This window comes from Zonotrichia albicollis, chromosome 8 (assembly GCF_047830755.1).
Source record: "Zonotrichia albicollis isolate bZonAlb1 chromosome 8, bZonAlb1.hap1, whole genome shotgun sequence".
Taxonomy (NCBI): domain Eukaryota; kingdom Metazoa; phylum Chordata; class Aves; order Passeriformes; family Passerellidae; genus Zonotrichia; species Zonotrichia albicollis.
Genome location: NC_133826.1, coordinates 22,247,452 through 22,275,044, shown reverse-complemented (window position 1 = coordinate 22,275,044; position 27,593 = coordinate 22,247,452). Strand labels below are relative to the sequence as shown.

Below are 27,593 nucleotides of genomic sequence, written 5' to 3'. Positions count from 1 at the left end.
TTTATGCCTGAAATGTTTTACAAGTAAAATTCGAGGAGCTGAAATTTGGAAAGAGAAGAGGAAATCGTGTTAGCGGGGGACAAGGTCCCAAGTTAAAGAGGTGGGAATGTCCTGTGGTTCCCGGCGAAACGAGCGCTGCTGTGGCCGCCCCAGAGCTCCGCTGCCCCCCGGGCCCACGGGCCGTCCCCGTCCCGCCGCACCGACGGCTCGGGCTCACTGGGCACTGCGAGGTGTCCTCAGGGGACGGGCGGAACGGCGAGGCTGTGGCTTGCACCCAAACGTTACCGTAGAGCTGCCGCAATCGCTTCTGTAACCTGTCCCCATCCACCGGTTTGCCAAGTCTTTGTGAATACCAGACTATATCTTTATAAATGCATTTAATCACGAATCACCAAACAAGCGTGTTTCGTTTAAGCACTTACAAGAGGACAAAATCAAACTCGCTTGCAATATGAAACCTGAAAGAGCTGAAGGCTCCGGAGAGCCGAGGTTGGTTGCTTTTGCTTTCAGGCTGGCCAGCAGAGCGCAGTGGATGCAGTTGCTGGGGTTGTGGTGCTCTCCGAAGTTGCCCGCTTGCAGAGGGGTGGCTGCTGCGGCTCTGCGTGCAGACACGTGAGTAAGAAACCTCTCGGCATCAGCTTGTGTGTTGTCTCCGCGACTTAGTAAAATTATTTATGCTGGGGTAGTAAGAGTTGGCAACCCATCTTATGTGTTTTACCGTGATTTTAAATGAGTCAAGGACGTTATGAGTCCAGGGAAGATCGCTGACAGATTTTCTTGGTTAAAATGTTGCAGCATTTCCCATTAGCGTTATCTCCTGGAAATAGCGTAAAGAGCACTACACAGCAACTATGTAATTGACTGTCGTTTTATAGAAGTTCTATTTCCCTTGGCAAGTCCATCACGTTTGGGAAGAGAATCCGTGCCAGAAAGCCTGTTTCCTTCCAGCTTTCATAAAAAAAAAAAAAAAAACAAAAAAAAAAAAAAAAAAAAAAACAAAAAAAAAACCCAAAAAGCCCAAAAAACAAACCTCCCCCCAAAAAAATAAAAAAACCTACACCACCACACCAAACCAACAAACCAACAACAAGATGCAAGGGACCAAGATTCATTACATGTCCAATGTAGTTCAGCTTTTCAGCACTCTGTTTCAAATTTGAGGAATGATATTTTGTGATTAGAGTAGTTATGGGACAGGAAGGTGGCAGAAGATGCTGGACTCTGTGGAAGAGTGGATTATATTCATGAAGCAACAGGATCTGGTACTCCAGCTAATGAGAAATTGCAGCTTGTATTTTGTAGATCCGAGAAAGAGGCCTCCTGAGGGAGCAAACAGTGAGAGCTGTGCTGCTTTCACAGGACCAAGGCCACAATAACCCAGTGGCCAAGCTCTGTTTCTCCTCCAGGGTGTGCCTGAAGCTTCACCTGGCTCCCACATGAGGTGTGGCATCTATGGGTGTACCACGGTACATTTAACCTGCAGATCACACTTGGAAACGGTGGAAAGAGTGGGTGAAAGTATGTGACAGGCAGCTCGAATGTGCACGGTTTGGTCCTGGATCCAGTTTTGGTTTGTCTTTTCGAAGTTTGTGCTGCAGACTGAGTGGCGGCAGTGACTCGATTTTTTGATGAATTCCCCTTTGGTACTTCTCTAAGGAGACTTGTCAGGAGGCAAGGCTTCGGGGAAATATAATTTCAAATGATTGGGACCAATTTACCAACAGCAAGGGACTGGGATCATCTCATCCTTCCTCATGCCCCAGTGCTGCTCTGTACCCTGAAATGAACTATTTTTGGAGCATCGGTATGCAGAGCAGTTTTGCAGTTACGCACAAAATAAAGGGATTTAAGAACAAAAGATTGTTCTGGACAGTCAAACTGGAATGAGTTGGAAGGATACATTTAGGAAGTGGTTTCTTGGACACTAATTAGGACCATTTGCTTGGGGTTGCCATTATTATCCTTTAAGACTGGAGGGCACGATAGATCAAATGATTTATATATCATTAACAATTCTTGTTAACTATAAACAGGGTTGGGCTTTTCCATACTGATTACCAAGTAATGCAATAAGAACTTGTTTTATTTCTTCTGCAGTGTCCATATGAGCAAGCTAATGTGAAAATGAGTCCAAAAAGAAGCATTTCAAGTATGTTTTCTTCTCTTCTTCTTCTTCTTCTTCTTCTTCTTCTTCTTCTTCTTCTTTTCTTTCTTTCTTTTTTCTTTTTTTTTTTTTTCATATAAATGACTATTAGCTTTTTTCATTCTGTGAGAGTGGCTGCAAAACTGAAGCCCATCATCTCTTTGTGGCTTCCACTGCTGGAACACTGGCATTTGCTGTACCTGATCCTGGCTCCCAGTGAATGTGTTTTAATTGTCATAAACCACAAACTGAACCATATGCAAACGTGTATTTTCAACAGCGCATCAGTGAATCCCTTTCACTTTCGTTTGTGCTACAAGTAAAGGGCTACAATCCCATAATAGAATTATTTTCCCTTTAAAAGAAACTAAGAAAGGGAGCATATACGATCTGTAAATCCCACAGGTGTATCTAACATTACTTTTGTAAACAACATGATGGCCAAAAGTTTGGACTGTTGAGAGGTGAGGGCGGCAGGGACAGACAGTGTTGTGTGTTGTGCTGGGTGTTGTGTGCTGGGTGTTGTGTGCTGTGGAGTGTGGTGTTTGCTGTGTATTGCTGTGTGCTCTGTGAGTGCTCCGTGTGCTCTGTGATGTGTGTTGCTGTGCTCTGTGTGCTGTGGTGTGTGTTTCTGTGCTCTGTTCTGTGTGTTCTGTGTGCTCTGTGCGTGTGTTCTGTGTGCTGTGAGCACGGCCGGGGCCGGCTGTCGCTCCTCACCGGCACAGGCGGATGCCCGGGGTGGCGGAGCGCTCTCGCCGCGCACCGGGAAAATCCGCCCTTTGGGATAAGCCCATCCCCTTCGAGTGCTCCGGAGGATGCTCCGACGCCTCTGCACAGCGAGCTCGGCCATGCCCAGGCCCCAGAGCGGGCCCGTCCGCGGAGCAGCCCGAGGCGAGGCGGGGAAGCCGCCGTGCCGGGCCGGGCCGGGCTGCGCGGTTCCGCCGCGGGTCTCCGGGCCCTCGGGCCCCGGGGGATGATCCCGCCGCCCTGGGGCAGGGTCCGAGCGGCTCCCTGACACACTTGCTACCGGATTAAATCCCCGGCACTGAGGTGGGGGATGGGAGAAAGAAAGGCTGCACAGAATCGCCTGGGTTCCTGAATAATTTAAATTCTTTGTATTTGATTGAACATCGGTCTGTTTGGCATCCAAGCTTGTAAAAACCTTAGAAAGACAAAAGAATTCGGTTTGCAAACATAGTACGAAGTGTAAAGCACACCACAGATATTCATGAGCACCCAGGAGGTACTGAGCACTCCTGTACATTCGAGGCCCTTGCCAGGGGCTCCCACATCTTTGTTTCATTAACACGGAGCCCTCCTTTATTTCCTGCTAAAGTCACCGACATCCGGACCGCTGTATTTATTGTCTCGCACGACTTCTCCCACAGATCTTCATTAAGGCTGAATGGCACTCACACAACATGTTCTATCATAGTGCCGATGAATTGCTGCGCCTAGAAAACACTAAATGAATCCCTAGCCCAAAAACTATTCCTGAGATGAAGCTGGTCCGCTGTCCCCGCGGAGCGCTCTGCCAGCGGGGGGACTCGCAGGCCCTGGTGGCCTTCGGGACATCCCGGTGCCTCGCAGCAGCTCCATGATGGACCTTGGCTGGGAGGGATTGGGGTTACCCGGAGGGACTGAAGTAAATGGAAATAGGAGGGTTTATTTCTTTTTTTCTTTTTGGTCCTTTCAAATGAAACAGTTTCATTTAGTTGGGAAGCTATTGTCAGTTTCCTGGTGTCCCATTTTGATCCCTCCTCAGTTTGGGTTGAACGAAATGTCTTGAAACCTATTCCAGAAAAAAAAAAAAAAAGATGCTTGTACAGGCTTCCAGATGCTAAGATTTAGATCATTTGAACGTCAGCGCAGCCTTCTGGTAACAAAAAACATCCAAATGGATTTCATTTGTGTGTTAACATCCGTCAGATGGGAGAGTAGCACAGTTTAGAGCTAAAGTCTGTTTTCATGGTTTTAGCAACTGGGTCCACATGAACATCTCGTCTGGCAAGTCAATAGGTTGAAGCTACACTGAACAAACCGAGTCCAAATATCTGAAATGACTCGGAATGGTTCTGCTAACAAATACTGATGTAATGTATGAGGCTATTACTGCTGTTTATATAGATTCGCGTGGGCATGCAAATAGGTGGAGAGAGGGGTCTGTCATTGCGGGGAGAGACAGCTCTGAAGGGACCGAGCGGGCTGCGCTCCCCGCAGCAGCGGGCGGGCCCCGGGCCCGTGGCTCCGCGTTCCGTGCGCAGCATCCGAGCATCGCTCCGGGTCTGTGAGTGAGCACCGGCCCCGCAGCGTGCCGGGTCCTGTCCCGGCTGTCCGTGCTGCGTGGGGAATTGGTAACGCACGGGCCGGTGCTGCTGCCGCGGCAGTAGTCATGAAATAAAGCACTACGTTAGTTAGGCACGACGCAGCAGGTGGCTTATTATGAGCCTTGCATATTCCTCTGCCTCCTGCTCCCATCGGAGCGCTGGTAATTGGGAGGGGGGAAAAATATGTATATTTTAGGCGATTTGGAGAATAAGAGGAGGAACGGGGCAGAGTCTGCAGCTGGGGCGTCCAGCGGGCCGCAGCCCGAGCCGGGTTGGGCTTCTTCCTCAAAGTCGCAGCGACAACAACCGTGGTGATTATGATACTAATAATTCTTATTGTTGTACCTTGGCGCAGATGGCGGCTGCTCTCTCAGGGAGGTTAAGAAGATAGCAAGTCCCATGAAGGCCTCTCTCTCCCTGCGCTCTCAGCCGCTTTCTGGCACGCACACACAGACGGATTCAGCTGCCCCTGCCTCGGAGCTGCTCCCGCTTTTGCTCGGGATGCCTTTAAACTTCCTGGTTGCCAGCGGATTTAACGAAACCTTGTTCTAAAAGCTCTCGCCATCCGAACCACGGAACAAGACGGGTTTGCAATGGCCCCAGAGCTGGCACAGCAAGCCCTGCGTGATAAAAACTCATGGTCCCTGCCCTAAATCCACTCCTCCTGCAGAGACATACTAGGCTTTTAGGTTCTCTACCAGAAGTACCCGCACAAACACACACACACCCCTGACCCACGTCCCTGGCCGGTTTCTCCAGGTGAGCCGCTGCTGTTGCGTGGGATGTGCCCTTTGCTGCCCGGCCGCGCTCACGGGGAGCAGGGCACGACCCGCCGCGGCGCCCGGGCTGCCCACGCTGCCCACGCTCCCTAGCCCTGCCCGCGGGAGGGCGGGCGCGGGGCCTCCCCCCGCCGGCCGGGACGGAGCCGGGGCGGGGAGAGATGCTCCCGGTGCCACCGCGCTGTTCCCCGGCTGCTGCCGAGCCGCCGGCCCGCCGGCGGAGCCAGAGCAGACCGAGACCCGCCGCTGTGCCCGGAGCGCACGGACGGACGCCCACCCGGCGGTGCGCACCCCGGCGGGAAGCCGAGCCCTCCCCGCTTCCTCCGCTCTCCGCCGGGGCTCCGCTGGCAAACTCCAAGGAAGATCATTAGCATCCCTTGCCTTTTTTTTTTTTTTCCAGATAGATTACCAAGCTGGCCACGTAGACCGGAGGGTCACATGGCTCAGGGGAGAAGGACAGAAACTGTCGCAGGAGTTAAGAGGAACGGGCAAACAAAGCCAAAGCGAGAAGTCATCTCGCGTGGCTGCTGCAGAAACAGCTCCCCGGCCCCAGGGTCCTCGCAGTGAGCTCCCTCCTGCGAGAGCCGCTCCGCCGGGGCCGGCGGGAGGCGCGGCCGCAGCCCCTCCGCAGCCCGGCCGGGAGCCGGCTCCTGCCTCCCCGCCGGCTCCCCGCTTCCCCCCTGGGAGGAAGTACGAGAAATGACTCCCGACCCTATATTCTTCTATTGTTTTGAGCCGGTGGATCAATTGTCATCAGTACTGTCACCTAAGAAGCAATGATTCCGATTCATCTTGGCATCTGATTTTATTCTAATGGGTTAAATTGGGTTCACTTTTACAATTATCCCAGGTTTGACTGCGTAGTATTGCATGACAACTCACAGTTTCATCGGGTTTGGCAAAGCGAGGTTGCTCCATGAATCCGTATATCATATCACATCAGATCAGGCTGAAGTTTGCTGTTTAGCGACTCCATTTGAGAGGCTTTTTATGAAAGTGGGAAGGGTTGATGCAGCCCATGGTTGGTTCAATGCGATTTGAAAAAAAAATGTGGAGAGATGGCAACAACCCGGGGTTTGCTGCTCAGCTGTGAATAAGCACAGAACGAAAAAAACGACGTGATGGGGAAACGCTCAGCTCGCTACAATATTTTTAACAGGCTCTCAGTCCTCGCCTTTTTTTAATTTCCTAATATGTTCTTTGCTTTATTAGTTTTATTTACAACCAGCTCCCCATTAACACCTCACCTGATTACTGAGGAGCTGAGACAGCTAATCAAGAAAATCCAGCAAGCCAGCCAAAATCGAGAGGTGGGATTTATTTTTTTGCTTTCATTCAGTCTTCTTCTTTATTTATTTGTTTTGTTTTCGGAAATATTTCGAAACAAACAGTAAATAAAAGACAGGTATCAGTGCATATTGGTGAAAGGTCAGAGGTTAGAAATTCACGTCAGTTCTGTATCAAAGGCTATGCAGAGGGCGGGAAGAGAGAGGGAGAGAAGGGAGGAAAAAAAATCTTTCCACCAAGCAGCTTGTTTATTTTAATTAACATAGGGATCCTCTGCTAGGAGCAAGGAACAACCTCCATCTACTGGCTAGATCATTGCGTCTCTTCTCCATTCAAAACCCATCCCTCATCACTCATTAAGGAGGGTACAATTTTGGAAGAAGCTTCTAAGGTCTCAAGGTAAGCTCCTGCATGAGTCTTTGCTAGCAATGCAGCTATTTGGACCTCACGGATGTAATTTGCAGGGTGTTTCTTTGGCGTCGTTGTGTTGTTTGTTTGGTTGGGATTTTTTTTTAACAACACAGAAGGGTATTTTCCTCAGGTGTATTCGCAGATAACATTTCATGCATCTATGTTTTAATCTAGAAAAATAGTTCAGCTTGGGAAGCCTGAGCCTTTCAGCTCAATTTTTTTTTAAAATGCCCCTTCTTTTGTGCTTCTTTTATTTTTTTCTTTTTAAATGGAATGGCTTCTTTCACCTGTCTGTAATCCAGTCTGTAAGGGATTCCTTTTCGAAAGCAGCAAAATATGATAATTTCCAATGGCTTAATTACAAGCGGAGTGCAAATACGATTACAGCTAATACCAGACAGCTATGGAGCTGACAGTGCTGAGGTCCTGGGCGGTGAACAGTTTCATGTTAGACAATAATCTGCCTCTCCTGCTTTCTTCGGGCTGTGTGATCACTTGTTTGTGGTCAGTCACAGAGCTTGGCTATGGAAGATATGTGTTTGGGATTACTGTGCAAAGCACCTAGTTGTTTCTTATTTAAAATATCATCTCCCTAAGCAGATGTCTTAATTGACATGTTTTCAGATTATCGGGCGCTACAAGCACATTGGAGGTTTGGGGAGTTTTAATCCGATGCCAGTTACGGTTAAAGCCACCGTGCGCTTGTGTCCCTGGCAGCGCCAGCCGCGGGCAGCCCGGCAGGGAGGAGAGGGGCTGGTGCCCGAGTCTGGCTGCCGTGCCCCGGCTTTAATACGTCCCTAGCACAGCGATCCGAAAGTTGCTTTACGGAACACGCGAGAGGACTCATGGGAGGAGAAAGATGGTGATGGTAAAATACGTTTTATCTGACTCCGAAGTGGAATTTTAAATAATGTATTTTAAAATAAAAAGTAATTTTAAAATTTGAGATAAAATAAACCGCAACCTATTTGAATACTGAAAACTATATTAGCTACATTTGGTGCCACCACCAAGAGATGTGGTGGTGGCACCAAAAATTCTATTCAAATTTCCCTTCTTTGTGTCTAGATAGGTTGCAGTGCCTGCGGACTTTACAAACAGATGAGACTGATCATTAATAGCGCTGCACTCCACCACAAGCTCGTAGAGCAGAAAATAGCGTTAGGATTTAAAAATAGATCTGGCTTTAACCACCCGACTTGCAGGCAACGGGATCGTAATCCTGTTGTTGTTATTACTACGCTCTTTAAATTTCTGGAAATGATTAAACTGGAAGTGTCTTGAAAAGTTCAGGTGCTGACGGAGAGGGTGTGAAGCTCTGGTGCCCTGCGGGGCGGGGGGCGGCCGGCCCGGGCAGTGCCCCGCGCCTGCAGCCGGACACGCCACGGCCTCAAATGCGGCCGGCGAAATCCAAACCGCTTCTCCTCAAAGAACACCTCCTCCTCCTCCCCACCCCCACCCCCCGCCTGAGCACCCTCCCCCTTCTCCTAATTATTGTTGGTCAATTATTAATTTGCATATAGACCTTGTCCTAAATCCTCCGAACTAAACACGAGATGGTTCACGCTGCGATGGGCTTTAGCCCGTAGCCCGTGGCCAGGGAGAGCGCGGGCTCGGCGGCTGAGCGGATGGCAGGGACCGCACGCTGAAACCTTCCCGGGGCACACGATAATTGCGGAGCTGGAAGGGGCTCCGGCAGCGCCCGCGGAGCTGCGGGCAGGGATGTCCGGGAGCTCTCCAGCCCTGCGTGGGCAGGCAAACGCAGTACCTGTGGAAACCTCCACGGCGATGTATCCCCCATCCTCCCCATCAGCTTCCCGTTAGCTCGGGGAGTTCGGGTAGAGCCTTACAGAAAGGAAAAGACCCAGAGCGCCTGTCGCGTTACTGAAATATTCTGAATATTGCACATCAGAAATTCTTTCTCAAATGCTACCGCAAAAGGAGATAAAAGCGCCCTGAGATGAGAAACTGTCGTTTACAGGCAAAGTGCTAAAGCCGATGGATTCATGAGGGGCAGGCTCGTAGATTTGGATTTTAGGTTCCCTGTCGTGTTCTTTGTGAGCTTTTCTCTCCCCCACCCCCCAAGCAAACCAGCAAAACTGTACGGAATCCCTCGTGCTATAATGGCAACCTCTCGCTACCAGCCTGCCTTAGAGCAGCGGAGCTCCAGTTCACAGCGAGGAATGAGATCTCAGGAACATTGAAATAGATTTACCTTGATCTCCTACAGGCCTTTTGGAAACGGAGAAGTCACGTTTGATGCTAGCAACAAACTTTTAGTGTCCCTTTAGGTAAGAAGTGGTCTGCCAGCATTAGGATGTTAATCAGAAAACGCCTTGGAAACCCCTGGCCTCCTTTACTGGAGCAGCAGTAGCTAGTAGCGTATCCTTAACCGTACCTGATGGAGCAGAAAGAAAGGACCCTCTAATTAATTAAGTGTGTCTAACCGGAGGAGGCTCAGTCATTTCTGAGTTTTGTTATGAGTCTGCCCAATTACTCCTAACGGCGCCGTCGAGCTAAGGTAGAGACGGGAATTTAGCAAGCAATATTTTCCGTGTCTCTGCCTTGGATGCTTTGACGCCGCACCTGCAGAGCCTTTCGGTGAGCCCGAGACAGCAAACGCGAGATAAGTGGGGGGAGAGGGCAGCGGTGCCCGCACCCGAGGCCCCCGAGGCGGGGGCACAACCTGCTCGGGGGGCACAGGATCCCCGCTTTATCTTCCAATGGGACCGGGCCCAGCGGCAGCCGGGGGCTTGCCCCAGACCCCTCCCCGCTCCCGGCGGGCACGATGAGTTTGGCGGTCCTCAGCCCGGCAGGGACGCGGTCACAGCGGGATGGCGGCGGCCCTTCCGAGAGGGCTCTGCAGGGCCGGCCCGGGCCGGCGGGGGTCGGTGAGGGTCCTGCCTGGCACACGCCGCGGTATCTTTGGCAACCCGTACGCCACGGGAAATGCAGACCATTTCCAGGAGAGCATATGCAACGTGAAACAGGGGCAGGGTGAGTTACCCCGACAACACAACTGGAGGGGAATACAGAAAAATTTCCTTCGAAGGGGAAAACACCCAGAACAAACCTTGAACGTGCTTGTAGAGCGCAAAGACTATATTGCAACGATTAGAAACAAACTCGTCTCTAAGGGAGATGTTTTGACCTCTGTCGACAGCCATCGCTGCGATTCCTCGAGCCAAGCGGGCGCAGGCCGGCGGTACCTGCCGGGCGCAGGGCGAGCGGGGCGAACCCTCCCGCACAGGGGCTCGCCCCCGCCCGCAGCGCCGCCGCCCCTCCCTTCCCTTCCCTTCGCTTCCCTTCCCTTCCCTTCGCTTCCCTTCCCTTCCCTTCCCTTCCCTTCCCTTCCCTCCTCCCGGGCCGCTCAACAAAGCCGCCGGCCCCGCAACAGCGCTGGCCCGGGCCCCGCAGCCCCGCGGGGGAGCGGCCGCGCTCCCGGTGCCCGGCAGGGACACAGGGAGGCACCTCCGCCCGTCCTCCCGGGCAGCCGGGGCGTCACGGGAGGGAGGAGGAGGATTGGGGATCCCGAGCGAATAGCTCCCGTATCCCGGACTGAATCACCTTGTTTATTTTTCCTGATGTCTTATTGTGCTAATTGACTTGTTTTCTCCAAGGAAAGCCTATCTTTGCCTCCTCCTTCCCCACACACAGATAATTTTTTTTTTCTTCCAGTCCGGGAGTGCTCCGCAGAAGACTATGGCTTCTGGAGGGATCTGCCCTTTTTAAGGGAGATTCCCTCAGCCCTTTTTGAGACTCGTTGGTTTTATGGCTATTACTCTCTTATTAAAACACACACATATATACAACACATTGATTCCCATCCAAAAGGGCTAATTACATTACTTACAGTAAATAGCAGCCCTGCTGTCCAGGGTCTAGTGTGCCAACAGAGAAAAAAAAATCCCGGCTTATTTCACTTGATTGACTTCATCTTTGTGTGAAATTGTGTTTTATGAGCTGTATTCTGGCACTCGGAGGAATGTAACAACATTCAATCTGCAAATAACATTAATTTTAGCTACTTAGGGGGAAAGAGAGGGGAGGAAACTTGCTGCCTGAATCTTGGGTTACATGGAAGAGGTGACTCGAGGAGCCCCTGAGGATGTCTCTGGGATGCTTTGGAAAGGAAGTGGGGGCTGGGGTACTTCTTTCACTAGTCGCGCTAGGGTTTGGTGAGGAGTGTTCCCCAGGGAGCAGGGAGCGCAGGACTGCCGCCAGGAAGATCCTTCAGTAGGGATCGAGGTGTCAGGAAACAGCCAGCAGCTGTTTCAGGGGAAGGCAAGGAAGAGTGGTGTGAAAAGTAAGTAGGAAAACGGGGAACGGAGCGGAGGGAGAGCAGGCAGAGAGATTAGCCTGGAAGGAATGCATCGCCAGGTCCTCTGCACACAATGATCGCTCGCAGCCCCCGGCCGGGGAGCGGGCGAGGGGAGAGGGTCCTGCTAGGGCATCCCCGCCCGGCCGGGACCGGCCCCGCGGAGGGGCCGCATCCTGCTGCGGGTACGGGCGGGGGCACCGCGGGGCAGCAGGGCGGGCAGCGCCCCGGGAAGCGCCCGAACTGCCCGGGCTGCCCCTGCCTCCGCGGCTCCCCCCAAAATCAGCACCCTCGGCGGGCCCGGGGCGCGGGGAGCGCTGCGGCCGCTCCAGCCCGGCTCGGCTGCCCGGCACCGGCGCTCCTTTCCCTTCCCCCGCTCCCGCCTCTCTGGCCCGGCACGGCTGCCCGGCACCGGCGCTCCTCTCCCTTCTCCCGCTCCGCGGCGGGGCCAGGCTCGGCGGGGCCAGCCCGAGCGGCCGCCGAACGGAGGTTCCCGCGGCGCGGCCCGGGGGGAGCGGGGCCCCGGGGGGAGAGCGGGCCACCCTGCCCCTCGCCAGGCGCCGTCGCCGCCAACTCCCGGGACTCCGTGTTTGGGGGAGGTAATAAATCCCACCCCACCCACAGCCCCGACCGTAATGTTTGTCACTGCTTGCCCATCACTAGGGGTTGAGAGGAGTATGACAGGTCTTTGTTGTCTGAATAAAAATCAGTGGCAGCTCAAGGGAGAGAACTCCTCCTACTAAATTATCAAAAATGGGCTGGCTTTAGTCTCTTAACAAATTGGACAGAGCTCCGGAAAGCAGCAGTCCCAAATCCAACCTACAGGCACTGGGAACTTTAAAGCAACCAGGGACTGCTGAAAATAGCACTTCTTTTTGCTTTCTTTGTATTCAAAACTATATCCTTTCCCGACTGATTCTACTGCCCCAGGTCCAAGTCTCTCCAGTCAGAAATCCCCAGCTCTCCAGAACAGTAACAGATCCTTTAGCTAGCTTTTATTATTTTATTTTTTAAACTAATTATTGTTACATTTTCTCCCCCTTGTTTATCTTCTGCACATCTTCAGGAAGCCCTCAGTGCTTGCGCAAAGAGAAGCTCCTATTTGCAACCTTCCTCCCTGCGCTGTGCGCCTCGGTGTAAACATTTTGGATGATCTAAAGACTCTGGGGTCTGTATATGGAAATAGTGGGGTGCAGAGCAGAAGAAAATACTTGTCCTTTCCGTCCCCCAGCCATGCTTTTCCACGGGATCTCCGGAGGCCACATCCAAGGAATCATGGAAGAGATGGAGAGGCGATCCAAGACCGAGTCCCGCCTGGCCAAAGGGGGACAGATGAACGGCCGAGATACGGTAAGAATGGAGCTGGTGCTCTTTGCGAGGGAATCCCTGCAAGCATGGACCCGCATCGGGACAGACCCTGACTTTGGGGAAGAGAAAGACGCTGCTTCCCTCTGTCCCTTCCCTGCCACCTCTTGCTTGTGGAACCCCTTCCGACATTCCCTGTAAACCCACCCGTACGCCGGGTGCTGTGCTGGCCGGGCTCGGTTGTACATTTGTCTAACCCATGTCGCTGCGTGTGCTCTCTGGATTAGCGGGGAATCCGTTCCGAACCGTGGCAGGGACGGGGTTTCAGCCCTTGCGGCGGAGCAGCCTTTTGGCCCCGCGGCTGCCTGCGGCCGCTCTGCCCCTGCGAGCAGGGCTGCAGCCGGAGCTGCCGAGGTGTGCCTTATTTTTATTCTGCACTTCTGGCACCTCCTAAATTAAACCTCAAACCGCGACTACTTACTTTCGTAACTGTCTTTGGTCTGAAGTGTGTGATTGATACAGAGGCACCGCTCTCTCTGAGTGTTTTGCCGGCCGACTACTTTGCTTGGAAAGTAACATCTCCTCTTTACCTAGTCAAAGGACCAAAGTTTTCGGATATGTACTAAGGGATGGTGGAGAAATCGAGTGTCACGCTGCGCTTTGTGCAAAGCGAGATCTCCCTTTCTCCAACTTGTAGGGCTTCCGCCGATCGCGCACAAGACTTTGCACACAAAGTAACGGCCTGGAAAACTGCTTTAAGATTTTGGGACTTAGGGTCCTTTATCCCCTCTCTTAAATAAACTCATGCTTTGTTACATGAGGATTTGCAATGAAAATTTAACTCACCTTGCCATTGCTAAAAAGGAAAGGGAGCGAGGAACACAACTTCAGATTGAAAAGTGAATGCAGAGTTGCCACCTTAAAACAGTTAAGACTTTAGAACAAGATGTTTGGGTTCCCCCCCCCTCCCCGTAACTTTATCAGCAAAAGCTGCCCCAAGTTTCATGGCCGAGCTTTTGTCTCCGCCGTCCCTCCATCTCCCTTTGTCCCGAGCGGCACTCCTCGTGGGGAGCAGATCAATGGGAACTCGCAGAAGTTTACTGAGAAAAAGATACTGGTTTGAGCTGAAACCAGCCCGTGCCACCGCTCTGCCCACGTCCCTGGCCGGGCTGGTGAGCGTTCATACTCGCTGCTCTTTACATTATCCACCTGTCTCCTTTCTCTTACTCCTGTTTTAAAAGGCCTATCTTTCTTTAGAGACGCGGTTGCAGTTCGTTTAAATACGGGTGAAAATTTGCCATAGAATGAGTGCAAGCCTGAACCCTCTGCCATAAACTTTAGGAACAGCAAACCGGTATTTTTCTACTTTAAAACGCTGTTCCTGTGAAGTTCGTTAAGATAACAACGCTAAAAAAACCGGGGAAGCCTCAGACTTTAAGTTCAGAACCTCAGAAAAGAATGGGCTCTGCTTTTCCTACTGCGGCCTAATCCGCTGCTTTCACGTATTGAAATGACACGAGATCGTAAGGAGAGGTTTACTGTGAATCACGGTAAACACTGCTGGCGGGGATGGTCCCGGTTCCCCCTTAAACTTCCCGCCGGGAGCCAGGAGTTTGGTTCCAGAGAGCCGAGCCTTTGTACGAGCCCCGGGCCCTGCGCAGGACCCGTCCCCAGCCCGGCCTGCCTGCCTGTCTTTCTCTCCCTGTCTCATCCCTTGTGGTGTGGTTGTTTTGCAGAACATGCCCCCCATGAGCCCCGAGAAGCCTGCTTTGTGTGCTGGTTGTGGAGGGAAGATCTCAGACAGATATTACCTGCTGGCTGTTGACAAACAATGGCACCTCAGGTGTCTTAAGTGCTGTGAATGTAAACTGGCTTTGGAGTCAGAACTCACCTGCTTTGCCAAGGACGGCAGTATTTACTGCAAGGAGGATTACTACAGGTACAGCAATCAGTCCTCATGGGTTCAAAACACATCCCCTCAAAAGGCACTGTGAACAGAAACGCTCTTTTCTCCACACGGGCTTTCAAAGGTAGCTTTTCGCAGTCAGCGATTCCTTAATCCTTAGTCCCCTCAGAAAAGCCTCGCACGTTTCCGAACTGAACGGGCCGTCAGGGGACGCGCTGACTGAGCATGTGTGGCGGTGCACAAACAGGCGAAGGCTCTCCCGCTGCTCGGCGGTTTCCCTCCGTAAAGACCCGACCGAAATTCGCCTCTGGGCGCAGCCGGCCGGTTTTCCCGAGGGCCGGAGCCCGCCACCCCGCCCAGCCCCGCGGCCGGGCCCGGGGAGCGGGCCCCGCTGGTCCGTGTGTTGCAGCTGTCCCGCTGGCCAGCGCCCCGCAGCTCCCCTCGTCTTGCCAGGAGCTCCAGGAGAGCGGGGCCCGATTCCCCCAGCTCGGCCCGCCCGGCCCCGAGCTCACGGGCAGCGGCGGGGCCTTCGCCAAAGTCCCGGGAGAGCGAGTCAGCTCGGCGGGGAGGGCGAGCCGCTCTCCTGGGACATCAGGGCCGGTTCCCTGAGGCTGTCCCGACACCAGGCGGGCCAGTGTCACGGGCATCCTGGGGCCGGGGGGCGCGACCCTGTCGGGGACAGGCTCCCTCACGTGGCCGGGAGGGAAGGCGGGAGGCACCGGGGCAAGCTCTGCCTTCGCCGTTCTAGTTGATGCCCACTTTTCTGTTTCCTTCAGAAGGTTCTCCGTGCAGAGATGTGCCCGCTGCCACCTTGGGATCTCAGCCTCTGAAATGGTCATGAGAGCCAGGGAATCGGTTTATCACCTGAGCTGCTTCACCTGCACCACCTGCAACAAGACTCTGACCACGGGCGATCACTTTGGCATGAAGGACAACCTGGTTTACTGCAGGGCCCACTTCGAGTCCCTTTTGCAAGGAGAATACCCCCCTCAGCTGAGCTACACCGAGCTGGCTGCCAAGAGCGGAGGGCTGGCCCTGCCTTACTTCAACGGCACTGGCACGGTCCAGAAGGGGAGGCCCAGGAAACGAAAGAGCCCTGCCTTGGGAGTGGACATCGTCAGCTACAACTCAGGTGGGAAACACACGCCGAGTCTGCCTCCCGCTCCCGCGAACAGAGCGTTCTCGGGCTTCCCCTCAGCCAGGCAGTGCGTGAATAACTCAGCCCGGCCAAATCTTGCTTAACCATTGGAAAATCAAACAAACAGCCCTCTGAGGGTTGGAGCATTTGCAGGAAAGCTAACAGCCGCCCTCCTCAAAGGCTGTCTTTGCCTATTAATGTCAAACACCCAAACTTAGCCACTTCCCAGGGTAAAGGCAAAAAAAAAAAAAAAACCAAAAAAAAAAAAACCAAAAACCCCACAAAACCAAAAACTCCAACCCCAAAACCACATAGCTTTCTCTGCTGGAATCTCAGAGATGTAGTTATCATTATTTATATTTGATTAGCTAAAAAAAATTCACCACTTAAACCTCAAATTAAGAGTAACCAAATGAATAAAAAAATAGAATAAAAGTTATAGTATACGGTTCCTACAATACCAATATAGTATGCATATAACTCAATTTATATATTGAATTTATAGTCATTAATTCTTCAGGCTGAATAATTCTGTTTTACTGACACATAAATGATCAAACTGTACAAGAGGTCAACGAATAAATGTTGTTTCCTGTAACTAAACCCTAACAAATGTAATTAAGGAGAATGATTTCTGTTCTCTCAGCAGTAGGAAAGGAACAAGTGTTGCCCTGTATTAAATATCCTCTATAACTCCAGTCACTTGAATACCCAAACCGTGTATAAACAGTGCTAGTGGCCAGAGGTACAGGAGTGTCAGGTATGACCAAGCAGTTGAGGCAGAGTTTCATTAGATGAAGGACGAAAGCAGGAAGGATAAATACGAATTGGCAAGCTTCTGACTCCAAAATCGTTTAGGGAACCTTAAGCTTCCCATGGCCGATAACTGAGGAAAGAAAGCCGTGGGAAGCAGGAGTGATGCAAGGTGTGCTTCCTCATGGAGCCGTCCCGGCAGGGGCAGGGAGCCGGGGGCTCCAGGCCCAGGGCTGCGGACAGCGGGCCCCACCGGGGAGCCGGGAGAGGGCTCAGGGTCTCCCCTTCCGACAATCGCGGGTCGGTAACAGCGCACACCTCTCGGCCCGGAGCTCTCTCTCCTGCGCCGGGTTCAACCCGCTGCCACTGAGATCCCTAAGGAATCTTCCACCGCCCCGCTGCCCTCCCCACCCCTCCCCCGGCACCTCCTCTGGGGCCGCTCGTGAAACGGCCTTTAGCTGGGAACCAGGGAGCTGTGCAAGGCGATTTCATCTCCTCTGATGCGTAGGCCTTGGAGCCAGGGTAATCACTGCGCTAATTGTTCCTTGTTAATTGAAGATGACATTGGAATCCCTGGCTACGGAGCGGCTTCCAATCAATCCTGAAAGCTGCTAAAGAAAAGGGAACCTGTAGCGCAGCCAGGATTCATTCAGCCCCAGCTTCCAATGGTGGATTTCCCGTGTGCCCGCTCCCTGCTCTGATCTCTATCCCTGGTCCAGGCAGCATCACCCGATTCCCCAGATTCCTAAAGGGAAATAATCCTAGGGACAATTTAGCGTTAAAATTAGAATCAGAAGTTATGGTAAAATGAAGAGTTGAGGATATGATAAAGCTCCCCTTAAACTTCAGATCAGGACTCGAGAGAGACATTATTTGCGAATGCTGACATAATCTTTGTGTGCTGGTCTTAAAACTCCCCTTCTGTACAACAACGGGCCGAATAAGATGTACCGCTGACTCCAAATCAGATTAAAAATCACCACCCATTATGAAAACACAGCTCATTGCATTGAGAACTCACAGAATTCTTCGGGCAACGGAGAGAAAAAAGAAGAAACCAAAACAAATCAACAAACGCTCTGATGCTTTGGACTCAGGCTAGATGGCTGAGAAATCCCTTTTGTTAGGGCCGTGATTTTATTCTTTTTTATAAGCATTATCTAGCTATGTCCAGGGTTGACACATGGTCTCGAGAAAGTTAGCAGCCAAACCGTGCATCCGGTGCAAACGGCTCCAGCCCATTGACCCCCTGCGCCCCAAATCCAGGGAGAGGAAAGCGAATCTGGAACAGCTAGGAAATGAGTTGCAGAAGATGAAACCGCTTTTTTATAGAAAAAAAAAAGGTCTCGAACTAATTGGCAGCCACTTCCCTACACACATTTTTCGTTCTCTGCCCTGTGACTCAGTAACTGCTCTTGCACGTAATCATTTACAAAGGGCGAGCAGCCCGCAGAAACTCAGTGTCGGATGCGCGGCTGCCGCCTTACCGAGGGAGCAGCGGGCCCCGCAGCCCCCGGCGGTGTCCGGGTCGCGTGGCGGTGTGCCGCCCTGTCCCCGCGGGGATGGGACAGCCACGGGCACGGGCACAGCCGTGCCCGCACCGCGCCCAGAGCGCAGCGAGCCGGACACCGCCGCACCCGCAGCTCCTCAGCCGGGCACTCCGGGGCACGGGCACCGCGGCCGTGACCTCCCCAGTGAGCCCAGTTCCCTCCCAAACAGCCCCAGCCGCGGTGTCCGTACCGTGAGCCAAACCATTATGGAAAACCACCCCGAGCTTTAAAAGCGAAACTCCGATGGAGCCAACAGCTTCACCCAGCTGAGCATGAGCATGGGTGTATTCACAGCCATCCAGCAGGCCCTGGCTTAGATTTGTGTGCACATTATGTTACAGGGGAGCTGAGCCCTGGTCCAGAATGGAAAATCAGACTCTGCTGCAGAATCTACAACAGCTTTTCTATTCTGTATTTTGTTTGCTAGTTTAATTTCTTTTTCACAGCTCCTCGGCTGTAAAGTGGAAACACAACAATAAATAACTCAAAATGTTATGAGGTAGAAATCACTCATACTTGCAAGCTGTCTGGAATTAATGTGAAAAATGGAAGAAACTATTCAAAAGTACTTAAAACATTCAAGGCTTTCTCTATATAACATCTTATATCGTATAATTAATATATAGTTTAAGGGAAGCTGTGTTGACTTAGAGCTTAGAGGATATGGAAATAAGATGGTGAAGAAGATTTCCTTAGGAAAATATTTTACACATCTGTTCCTCAAAGAGCTATTTACTTCATTTCATTATGTTTGTGTGTGTGAAAAACTATGAAGAGTTCACTTGAAGAATTCTTGGCAATAAGAATCAAACTGTTCTAGCTCTTTTGAAAGCAGAAATTAAACAATCCTCCAATCCTGCTGCAAAGAAATGAGCAGTGTCTTGCCTAACTTTGTGCTTTTCCTTAGTTCTCCAGGAGACAGTTTAAGACTCTGCTCTAGGATGTGGCCAAACCACACAACACTGTATAAAAGAGAGTGAGCTGTAATCATGGTATAAACCAGGATTGTCTGAAGATACTTGGAGCCCTCTTCTCATTTTCTCTTGAAAATAAAAACCAAAATAAAGTAGACCACCGGCAAAAAGAAAAAGAAAAAAAGAGAGCAGAGTACAGAAACAAAGGCAGTAAGCAGGACAGAGGAGCCTGAGGAAGTTTGTGTTGAGTGGCCCAAGAAAAACAACACAAACAAGCAGTTTGCAACTCTGAAGTAAAACTTGAGGACTGAATTCTGGTACTCTGATTTATGTCAGCTCATAAGTTACAGCCCACGCAGTTTGACTGAAGGCAGTGTGATTGCTTGTGAAAACAAGTAGTAAATACAATCCAAATCTGGTCTGAAATTGTTTTTAAGGCAACTTTCAACTCCTGGTCTTTTCAGAAGTGTCAGCTTACTTTGTTTGAAAGTACAGATATACTTCTTACCAAGACTAGGAGCAAAGCTAGCTATAATTAAATATTCACCTGATTTTCTGTCAAAGTGTTGTCTTAACAGCATCTGTTCATGTTGACTTGTCTTATAATTCAAAAGAGAAAACACCTTCAAGAAGTTTTTTATTTTCTTGTGGTTTCAAGTTGCTTTGCCTCTGTTTTCAGCAATGCTGACATCAGTCTCTCTGTATTGTGTACCTTCCCTCTTTCTCTTCTCTCTCTCTTGCTCTCAATTAAGAATGGGGATCAGCTAGGCCTTGTAAATAATCCAGTAACTATTGGAAAGCAGTTCAAAAATCAAAATGAGCAACTAATGAAACTGTCTAATTTACAGACATTCTGAAGCATTTTTAATTAGCTCTTCTTTAATTAATATTCCCTGCTATGATGACACAATTAATTTTCTCCTGTGTGACCGAACTATCTTTATAAAATGAGATCCTAGAAATTACTAACCCTTTTGTTTAAGCTGAAAAGAAAAGCACAGATACATTTCTTACTTTTCTTTTTGCTAATGCAATAATTTCTTTCTCCAATATGAAGTAATGATGCTACCATCCCCTAAGAGCTGCAACCCTTGTGTACAATTCACACCCAAAAATGTGTAATCTGAAACAAACTTATCTTTCATAAACACTTCGAAAATACTGAATCAGAGAAAGAAGAGAAACTCTTCAAGTTTTGAGCTCCTAGCTGCTTGCTTGTAGAAATGTCCTAAACCAGTACTAACTAAGACCTACTGCTGATTGGGCTTGGGGGTCTGGATCAAGTCTTGATGCAACTGCTTCCTGGATATGTTTTACAGATGAAGGGCTTCAAGCAGTTCATATAGACTCCCAGGCAGAGTCCAAAAGCATTCATTTTATCAGCAAAAAACTCAGCTTTTATGATGAACTGTCATAACAAACTTCTCTGCTGTACATCTCTTTTTATAGGTGCTTGTGATTTGGGGGAAAGGCTCAGGAACATTCAAAATGCTGGTTTGACCTTAACTCTTATCTCAAGCTAAGAATGTTTCAATGAGTAAGATTTCAAAATCTGAATGAAATTTCAAATGACTCTTTGATTGCCCAAAGCAAAACAATCACCACAGGGAAAAGACTTGTTTGAAATAAATGCCAAAGGAGACAGAACTTTCAAAGTCTTCCCTCAGTAGGTACAGGCCTTGAGGACATAGCATAAGGATAGGAAATGACAATATTCTGGATCTTTTTTGGTCTCATCAATTATCACATCTGTACTTATCCTTGTACTATCTTAGTTCCTTCCTTCCTTCCTTCCTTCCTTCCTTCCTTCCTTCCTTCCTTCCTTCCTTCCTTCCTTCCTTCCTTCCTTCCTTCCTTCCTTCCTTCCTTCCTTCCTTCCTTCCTTCCTTCCTTCCTTCCTTCCTTCCTTCCTTCCTTCCGCCCTCCCTCCTGTTACTCAAGATTTTTACCTTGATTTATTTATCCTACATGATGCATGGCACTAACTCCTCGTTCCACTTTGTTTATTTGACAGGTTGTAATGAGAATGAGGCAGATCACCTGGACAGAGACCAGCAGCCTTATCCCCCATCCCAGAAAACAAAGCGCATGCGTACCTCCTTCAAACACCACCAGCTTCGTACCATGAAGTCCTACTTTGCTATCAACCACAACCCAGATGCCAAGGACCTCAAGCAGCTTGCCCAGAAAACAGGCCTGACCAAGAGAGTTCTGCAGGTAAGAAGCCACATGACAGGCTTGACAGAATTTTCCCCTGCTAGTCAATAGCCTTTCCCTTATGTATAACTATAGCAATGTACATAGAAATACTTTTGCTGGGTGTGTCCCTAGTGGGTGTGCAGAGGGGTATGGTGTTACGTGGCAGAGTGCCAAATGTGTGTGCCTTATTGCCCTGAGGCAGCCAAACACCAAACTGTGGTTTGTGATTAGCTGCATCCTCACCATGAAGAGAATGTCTGCAGAGTTCACCCACCCAGTAGATCTCCTGGGGGCAGTTGTCTCTCTGTAGTGACTGCACTAAGGATAGAGATGGCAAATCTACTGATTTTATGGGTGAAGCCTTTGCGCTCCCCTGAAGGAGTTAATGTGGCCCCTCAGTAAGCAGATCCCTGATGTGTTTGAAGTAAGCTTTGACCAATATGATCCTCCAGGACCAGCTGGCTCCCCCTCCCAATGCTTGTTAGACGACTGTTTTCCTTAAGGGCCTGCATAGTCAAAAGTCCCCGTGAAGGACAGAGTAGCAAAAGATGTTAAAAATCCCTATATGGTTTGTGATAGCTCAGTGAAGTTTAAACGAGGTGTGTATTACATGCAGAGTGCCAAAGAAGGGCAGTGAGTGAGGTAGAAGGAGAATCTATTAGCGGCAATTCCTGTCCGTGTTACATGTCACCTCAAACTGCCAGTGAACCTTACAGAACAGAAAGACTAGATGACCCATATCAACAATCTGTAAGACAGGGACGGTGTAATTACCCCTCCTTCCTCTTCAGCCTTTTCAAATAATCGAGGCAGGCTTTCAGCCTTGGCAAAAATCTGCTCACTCACTCTTTGCTTCAATCTTTGTGTGGCCTGACCTCAAAGCTACCCAACTCAAGAAACACTATGTGGCCATCAAGAGTTGCTCTCTTTGGGTAAGTGAGCAAGCAGATTTTTCTCGAGGCTGCTCTCTGAGGGTTGTAAGCACCTGTAGCACTGGGCCTGTACACAGAGAGTCAGTACCACCAGTAGCAAGAAAAGCTATAGAATGACTTAGGTGATGTGCCACACAAAATCAAACATCAAAAATGAATTTAAAAAGCAAAAACAAAGACAAAAATAAGCAAAGCAAAGCAAAACAAGCATCGGTAAAGAAATCCATTGGGATTGGTTTGCAGGTTTGGTTTCAAAACGCAAGAGCCAAATTCAGAAGGAACCTTTTGCGGCAGGAGAATGGGGGTGTCGATAAAGCTGACGGCACCTCGCTCCCGGCACCGCCCTCAGCAGACAGCGGCGCACTCACTCCACCCGGCACTGCGACCACTTTAACAGACCTGACCAATCCCACTATCACTGTAGTGACATCAGTGACCTCTAACTTGGACAGCCACGAATCCGGGAGCCCCTCACAAACTACCTTAACGAACCTTTTCTAACAGTTCCTTTTTTTTTTTTAAATTCTTACTCTTCATTATTATTATTATTATTATAATTATTATTATAATTATTATTATTTTCAAGCCTTTTTAAAAAACAAACAAACCCACAAAATATTTGGGAAAATAAACAGCTTGATGTGTAGCATCTGCAGCCACTTGGCAAATGAGTTTGAAGTAATATGTTGCTATAATATATGAATTGTTGGTAAATTGTACTCAAATTCTTTAAATTTATCAAATGACTGAAGATAAGGTGATAAATCATTCTAATAAGTGCCTCTTAAAATTGTATGTTACTTATTTCCAGAACCTTGAAAAAAATTGATTGTTCCCCCCCACAAAAAGAAGATTCTATTCCTCCCTGATAACCAGATGAAAACCATTTTAATTATAGCCAAAAGAATGCTGCTTCAGGATTGTATGTTCACTTACAGCATTTAAGAACCCCAAATTCAATTTTATTTTCATAATGCATCCAAAAGTTTTGTACGATTTATTTTTAAATGCTGAAAAATAAATACAAAATGAATTAGAGTAATCATGAAAACAGTCAGGCTGGAAGTACCAGTGCTCTTTCCTAATGCAGTAGTCGCAAGCCTGCTTCTCCCCGAGCACTGGGGAATCTCACTGGGATAGCTAAACGCTCCTCTGCCAGTTCTGCACCCAGCTGGGACGTCCTTGGCCACCACTGAAAGCCATTCCTGATGGAGGACTTGGAGAGAGACCCAGTGATGAGAGCACATGTGGGTGAGGATGGCAGGACCAGGCCGCTGGTCTCCAAATTTGTGCCCCACATTAAGGAGGCAAGATCTGGAAAAACCTCTCCAGAGTGAGCTCACTCCTATAAGAATGTCATTAAAGTAACAATAGCAGAGTAACAGTGCAAGTGGAGAGTCCTACTGATCCAAAATGTTGCCTAGGCAGGGGTTTTAATTTTTGTCTGTCAAGCAGCTCTGCATTTTTGGAATTAAAAAAGATAAAAATTGCAGTTGGCTACACGGCTTCGATGCCGTCCCTCCAAAGCAAACAAGAGGTTGCCCAGTTACTTTAGGGAGCACAAAAATAATTTTCAAAAAGGTGTACTATTCAATGCATGTGTACTATTCAAATGAAATTTTGACAAAGCCTACTTTTTTTGTTTTTCAGGGAAATGGAAATAAGCAAAATATAATTTATTAAGATGTTTAAGGAAAAAATATTTCAGTACAATTTATTCATTACTATTTTGAATTTTCTTTAGGTGTTTCCTGAGATTGTATCAGACACTTTGTTTAACACAGGAACTTAAAATCTTTAGTTCATTAATATCTCTAACATACACTTCAACTTTTTAAACTTTGTATAAAAGAAAAAAATGTTAGCGAAAATCACACAAAACCAGGAATTGGCAGTGAATAACTTCAAAGCCGATAAACTCAGAAGCCTTGTGGATGCTGATCTGAATACATTTCTTAGTTTACAATAGTGATCTTTCTTTTTTTAGTTTTATTTAAGCTAAAAGTCTGAATGGTCTGGGCAGTGGTGAATGTTCATTTGTATCCTTTTATTGTAGTTGAACACCAATTAGATTGTGGAGAGTCTCAGAAACAAAAAAGAACAAAAACCAGTCAAGATCTATGTCTTGCTTTTAGTGGATTGTTAAGAATAACTTTGCACATATACCCCACTTTTTAGACACCATCAAATCTCTTTTGGTGGTCAAAGTGGCTATTTAATATATTTTAAAGGTGTCCTTTTTGGCTGTATAAATGTGTGGTTACATATTGACAGTTCACTGCCCACATTAAAGTGCATTATTGTAATTTTTGCTCAGGGTTTTTAGAAAATTAGCACAGAAAAGTAGCTTATTTTTAAAAAAGATGACGGAAGAGATGTTAACACTGTAATAGAAGAAAGGTGTGTTTGCCATTATATATTTAGCAAGTATGGTTATCATCTTCTACGGATATTGAATCTTGACTTTTCCTATTTCTATTACCTTATGGGCATTTACCACTAACCAGACCAAAAGACCTTGGTAAGGCTGAGATCTTTATTAATACACTTTTACAGGTAAAAATATTGATACTTATAAATTTTGTTCTTTGACAGAACAATATATGGTACTAGAGATCTACTTTATTAAGTAGACTAATTAAAACTCAGTTCTACTATGTGCCTTATGATATACCTTGGGAGTAAGTTTGTGAAAAATCAGGATATATGTGTTGTTTGTTAAATTAACTGTTTTAAGCCCTTTTGACACCTCACTAGTTTTGTACTGTTTTACCTCTTATTTCTGAAACTCTTTTTATGGTGTATCCTGTTAGAGGGGACAAACATGTCATAGAAAGCAGTTGTGCACTCTTTCAGATATAGTTGATAAATCCAATAATCTTATATATTGAGCTTCGTGTTTATAGTACAGTAAGTGGTCTAGCAAAATTGTCCATGTTTCTTTGTTTATTGATAAATGCATTGTATAGAAACTATTTCCCCTAAATATTTATGGACCAAACAATTGTGATATATCCTATTAAATTTGTGTGAATAAACCATTTTGAATCTAAGGAGTTTTATTTCCCATCAGTTTTTTGGGGGGGTTTTCTTTGGGGGTTTTTGTTTTGTTTATTTTTTTTTTTAATTTAAGGTCTACATGTACCTGTGTGTCTCTTTGCTTTTACGGTACCTATGAACAATTGGTATTAAACACAGAAACACGGCCTTTTAAATATTTTAAAGTACAGTTCCTTCTTAGGTTTTCAATTTCTTCATATTCAATGTATATGCTACTGCTGGTGCAATTTAGATTTTAGCCTTTTAACCTCCTTTTTTGAACATGCAAAGTAATGCCCCACTGATTTGATACTGAAACCCTGTCTTAGCCCTCTAAAAGAGCCAGAAAACTAGGAGCTAAAGTAATTGCATGACAAATATAACCTAAATAGTATGATGAAATGAATCAAGATTTAATGCTAGGTATATTGAGCACAAAATAGAATTGCAGACCCCGAAAAGCCAGGTTGCTCTGTAGTTTAATAAATTGTCACTATGATTTCTTTCAGGGAGAACAAATCATGGGGCATTACAGCCAAACATCCCGACGTTTGAAAATTCCCTAAAGTATTAAAAGAAGGGGAAAAGTTTGATCGGAAATCCACTGCAGTGAAGACAAAGACAATATTAGGTTATGATAATCATACATTTAAAAATCTATTGAGCCAAAAAATAAAAACAAAAGACTTGATGTCATTTCCTGAATGTTAACAAAACATACGTTATTTTATGGTGTCTAATTAACAGAACTGAAGGCTTCAACAAATTGTGTGGTATCAAAAACAAATTTAGAGAACCTATGTATAAAACCAGAGCAACCTGGCAGCAATCTACCCAGCCCATATTCGAAGAAACCTTTTCTTTTTTTAAAAAAAAAATCACATTTGTCAAGCACAAGTACTTGTAAAATAAATCTGAGTGCATTCATTCCACTTGCTTGCTAATGTGTACTAGTCATATCTGTTAAATGGATTTTTGTAAATTCAAGGAGAACTTTCCACTCATCTGAGATCATAGGAATCAAAACCCGTAACTTTAGTACTATTGTTTCAGAATTAATTTTTTTAAAATGAGACAACTCTGCATGCACTTTTCCATCTGTCACATATAGTGTACATTTCTGTATGATGAATTTCTCTTTGATGTTTCTTGTATAATACCTTTCATTAATAAACATTTTATTTGATGCAAACATAGTTAACTTTATGTAAACACATAGCTAATTGTTTCAACTAATTTAAACTTTTCTTTTGAAAGGAAGCAGTACAGTGCAGTTCCAATATGCTATATATATATATATAAATATCTAAAATCAAAAAGAATGAGGTAGCAATACTATTGCACAGTGTAAAATTATTTCCTTTGGTGTTAATTTTTTAACTTGTATAAAACTGACTTGTTTTAAAAAGAAATTCCCATCATCATCAACAATAAAACAATCCCCAAACTCTTCATCAAGATAAGAAAACACGAGCAGTACAATGTGTACTTTACACAGTGACTTTAGAATATAAGGATATAATTTGTGGGTCCCTGAGCTGTTTACATGGTCACTATGCAATGAGCACGTTTGCTACATAAAGTTGGTCCTAAGACTCCCTGTCCAAAACACAGATGATTTTTACAAGCCAACAAGCAAGTGTAACAATAACCAATTCTTAGTAATGAGGTTTTGTAACTGTTAAGCAACTATTTGCAGAAAGATTTTTTAAAATATATACCTATTTAGCTGTATAGCCAAAGCATATGTTAAACAAATTAACATATAAAAGACTTGCCAGAAAATCTTTCATTAAGATGACATTTTTATTATATACTAATGAACCCTATGTAAACAATGTAACTTTTATGAATGATGGACATTAAATATTTCACTTATGTGTATCCTCAGCATTTTGCATGTTTTCTTAAACCTTTCCAGTTTCAGAATTCTAAAAAGAAAACCACAGAACTACTTACAACATAGCATAATGTACAAGTTACTGCAGCAATCTCTGGAAACCAGTTACTAAGAGTGTTCTAATGGCAATAAAAAGGTATCATTTATTGCTGGTAATTATGGGGAGGATTGTTTAAACAACAGTTTTATAGTATATTGTAAAGTTCTATTGAAAAAGGTTAGCATGGTGGACTTAATTCAAATCAGCTTGATCAGAAATTTAAGTATATTGTGAAATTCTTAAGCTGAGCCTTATGTGTATTTATTACTGCAGAAAGTAAGTAAATGTAGGAAAGCAATTATTTGTGTCACAGCCACAATGTGGTTTCCTCCCGTTGTCCTTAGGAAAATATTACAACCATTAATTATTCCAATCAGTAAAGAACTTGATGGCGCTCGGGACAAAGAAAAAAACCCCTCTGCATTTTAGTTTTTCTTTTGTAAATCACTGCATTCTTCAATAAGCTGAATTTCTTCTCCCCTTTATTTAATACTTAACAGAGATATTTCTAGTCTTGCTCATGTGCTGCATTTTTCACTTCATTTAAATTAGAAAAATAAATTATTTAAATAATCCTGATGAAATATTGGCAAAATCTAAAACAAAGCCAGAACAATGTTATTCCTCTGTGTCTGATTAGAGACATTAAGGT

General features: G+C 47.0%; 2 protein-coding genes across 13 annotated transcripts in view; one reads left to right on the top strand and one right to left on the bottom strand.

Moving 5' to 3' along the window:
- DENND1B (DENN domain containing 1B) overlaps nucleotides 1–6,287 on the bottom strand; it is a 207,112-nt gene extending 200,825 nt beyond the window's left edge. Inside the window, exon 1 of the mRNA XM_074546242.1 lies at nucleotides 6,132–6,287. Coding sequence (XP_074402343.1) covers nucleotides 6,132–6,139 — 8 coding nt within the window. The 5' untranslated portion in view covers nucleotides 6,140–6,287. The remainder of the gene's footprint in view (nucleotides 1–6,131) is intronic.
- On the top strand, nucleotides 502–27,057 carry LHX9 (LIM homeobox 9). Of its 12 annotated transcripts, XM_074546249.1 has the most exons (10): nucleotides 502–612; nucleotides 2,098–2,149; nucleotides 4,826–5,229; nucleotides 6,462–6,559; nucleotides 6,803–6,935; nucleotides 12,332–12,615; nucleotides 14,307–14,509; nucleotides 15,253–15,608; nucleotides 20,846–21,048; nucleotides 22,206–25,003. In XM_074546249.1, the coding sequence occupies exons 6-10, from the start codon at nucleotides 12,442–12,444 to the stop codon at nucleotides 22,461–22,463; spliced, it is 1,194 nt and encodes a 397-aa protein (XP_074402350.1). In that variant the 5' UTR covers nucleotides 502–612; nucleotides 2,098–2,149; nucleotides 4,826–5,229; nucleotides 6,462–6,559; nucleotides 6,803–6,935; nucleotides 12,332–12,441; the 3' UTR covers nucleotides 22,464–25,003. The 12 variants fall into 12 exon arrangements, with proteins under 12 accessions (XP_074402350.1, XP_074402355.1, XP_074402351.1 ...); XM_074546254.1 differs by lacking the exons at nucleotides 502–612; nucleotides 2,098–2,149; nucleotides 4,826–5,229 and having other exon boundaries at nucleotides 6,362–6,559; nucleotides 6,817–6,935; nucleotides 12,497–12,615; XM_074546250.1 differs by lacking the exons at nucleotides 502–612; nucleotides 2,098–2,149; nucleotides 4,826–5,229 and having other exon boundaries at nucleotides 6,362–6,559; nucleotides 6,817–6,935.
- The last annotated feature ends 536 nt before the right edge of the window (nucleotides 27,058–27,593 follow it).

Coding starts and splice junctions, on each gene's coding strand:
- LHX9 (XM_074546245.1), top strand. CDS start 9,782: ATGGCGGCGGCCCTTCCGAGAGGGCTCTGCAGGGCCGGCCCGGGCCGG. Junction 14,510..15,252: donor TGCAAGGAGGATTACTACAG/GTACAGCAATCA, acceptor TGTTTCCTTCAG/AAGGTTCTCCGTGCAGAGAT. Junction 21,049..22,205: donor TGACCAAGAGAGTTCTGCAG/GTAAGAAGCCAC, acceptor ATTGGTTTGCAG/GTTTGGTTTCAAAACGCAAG.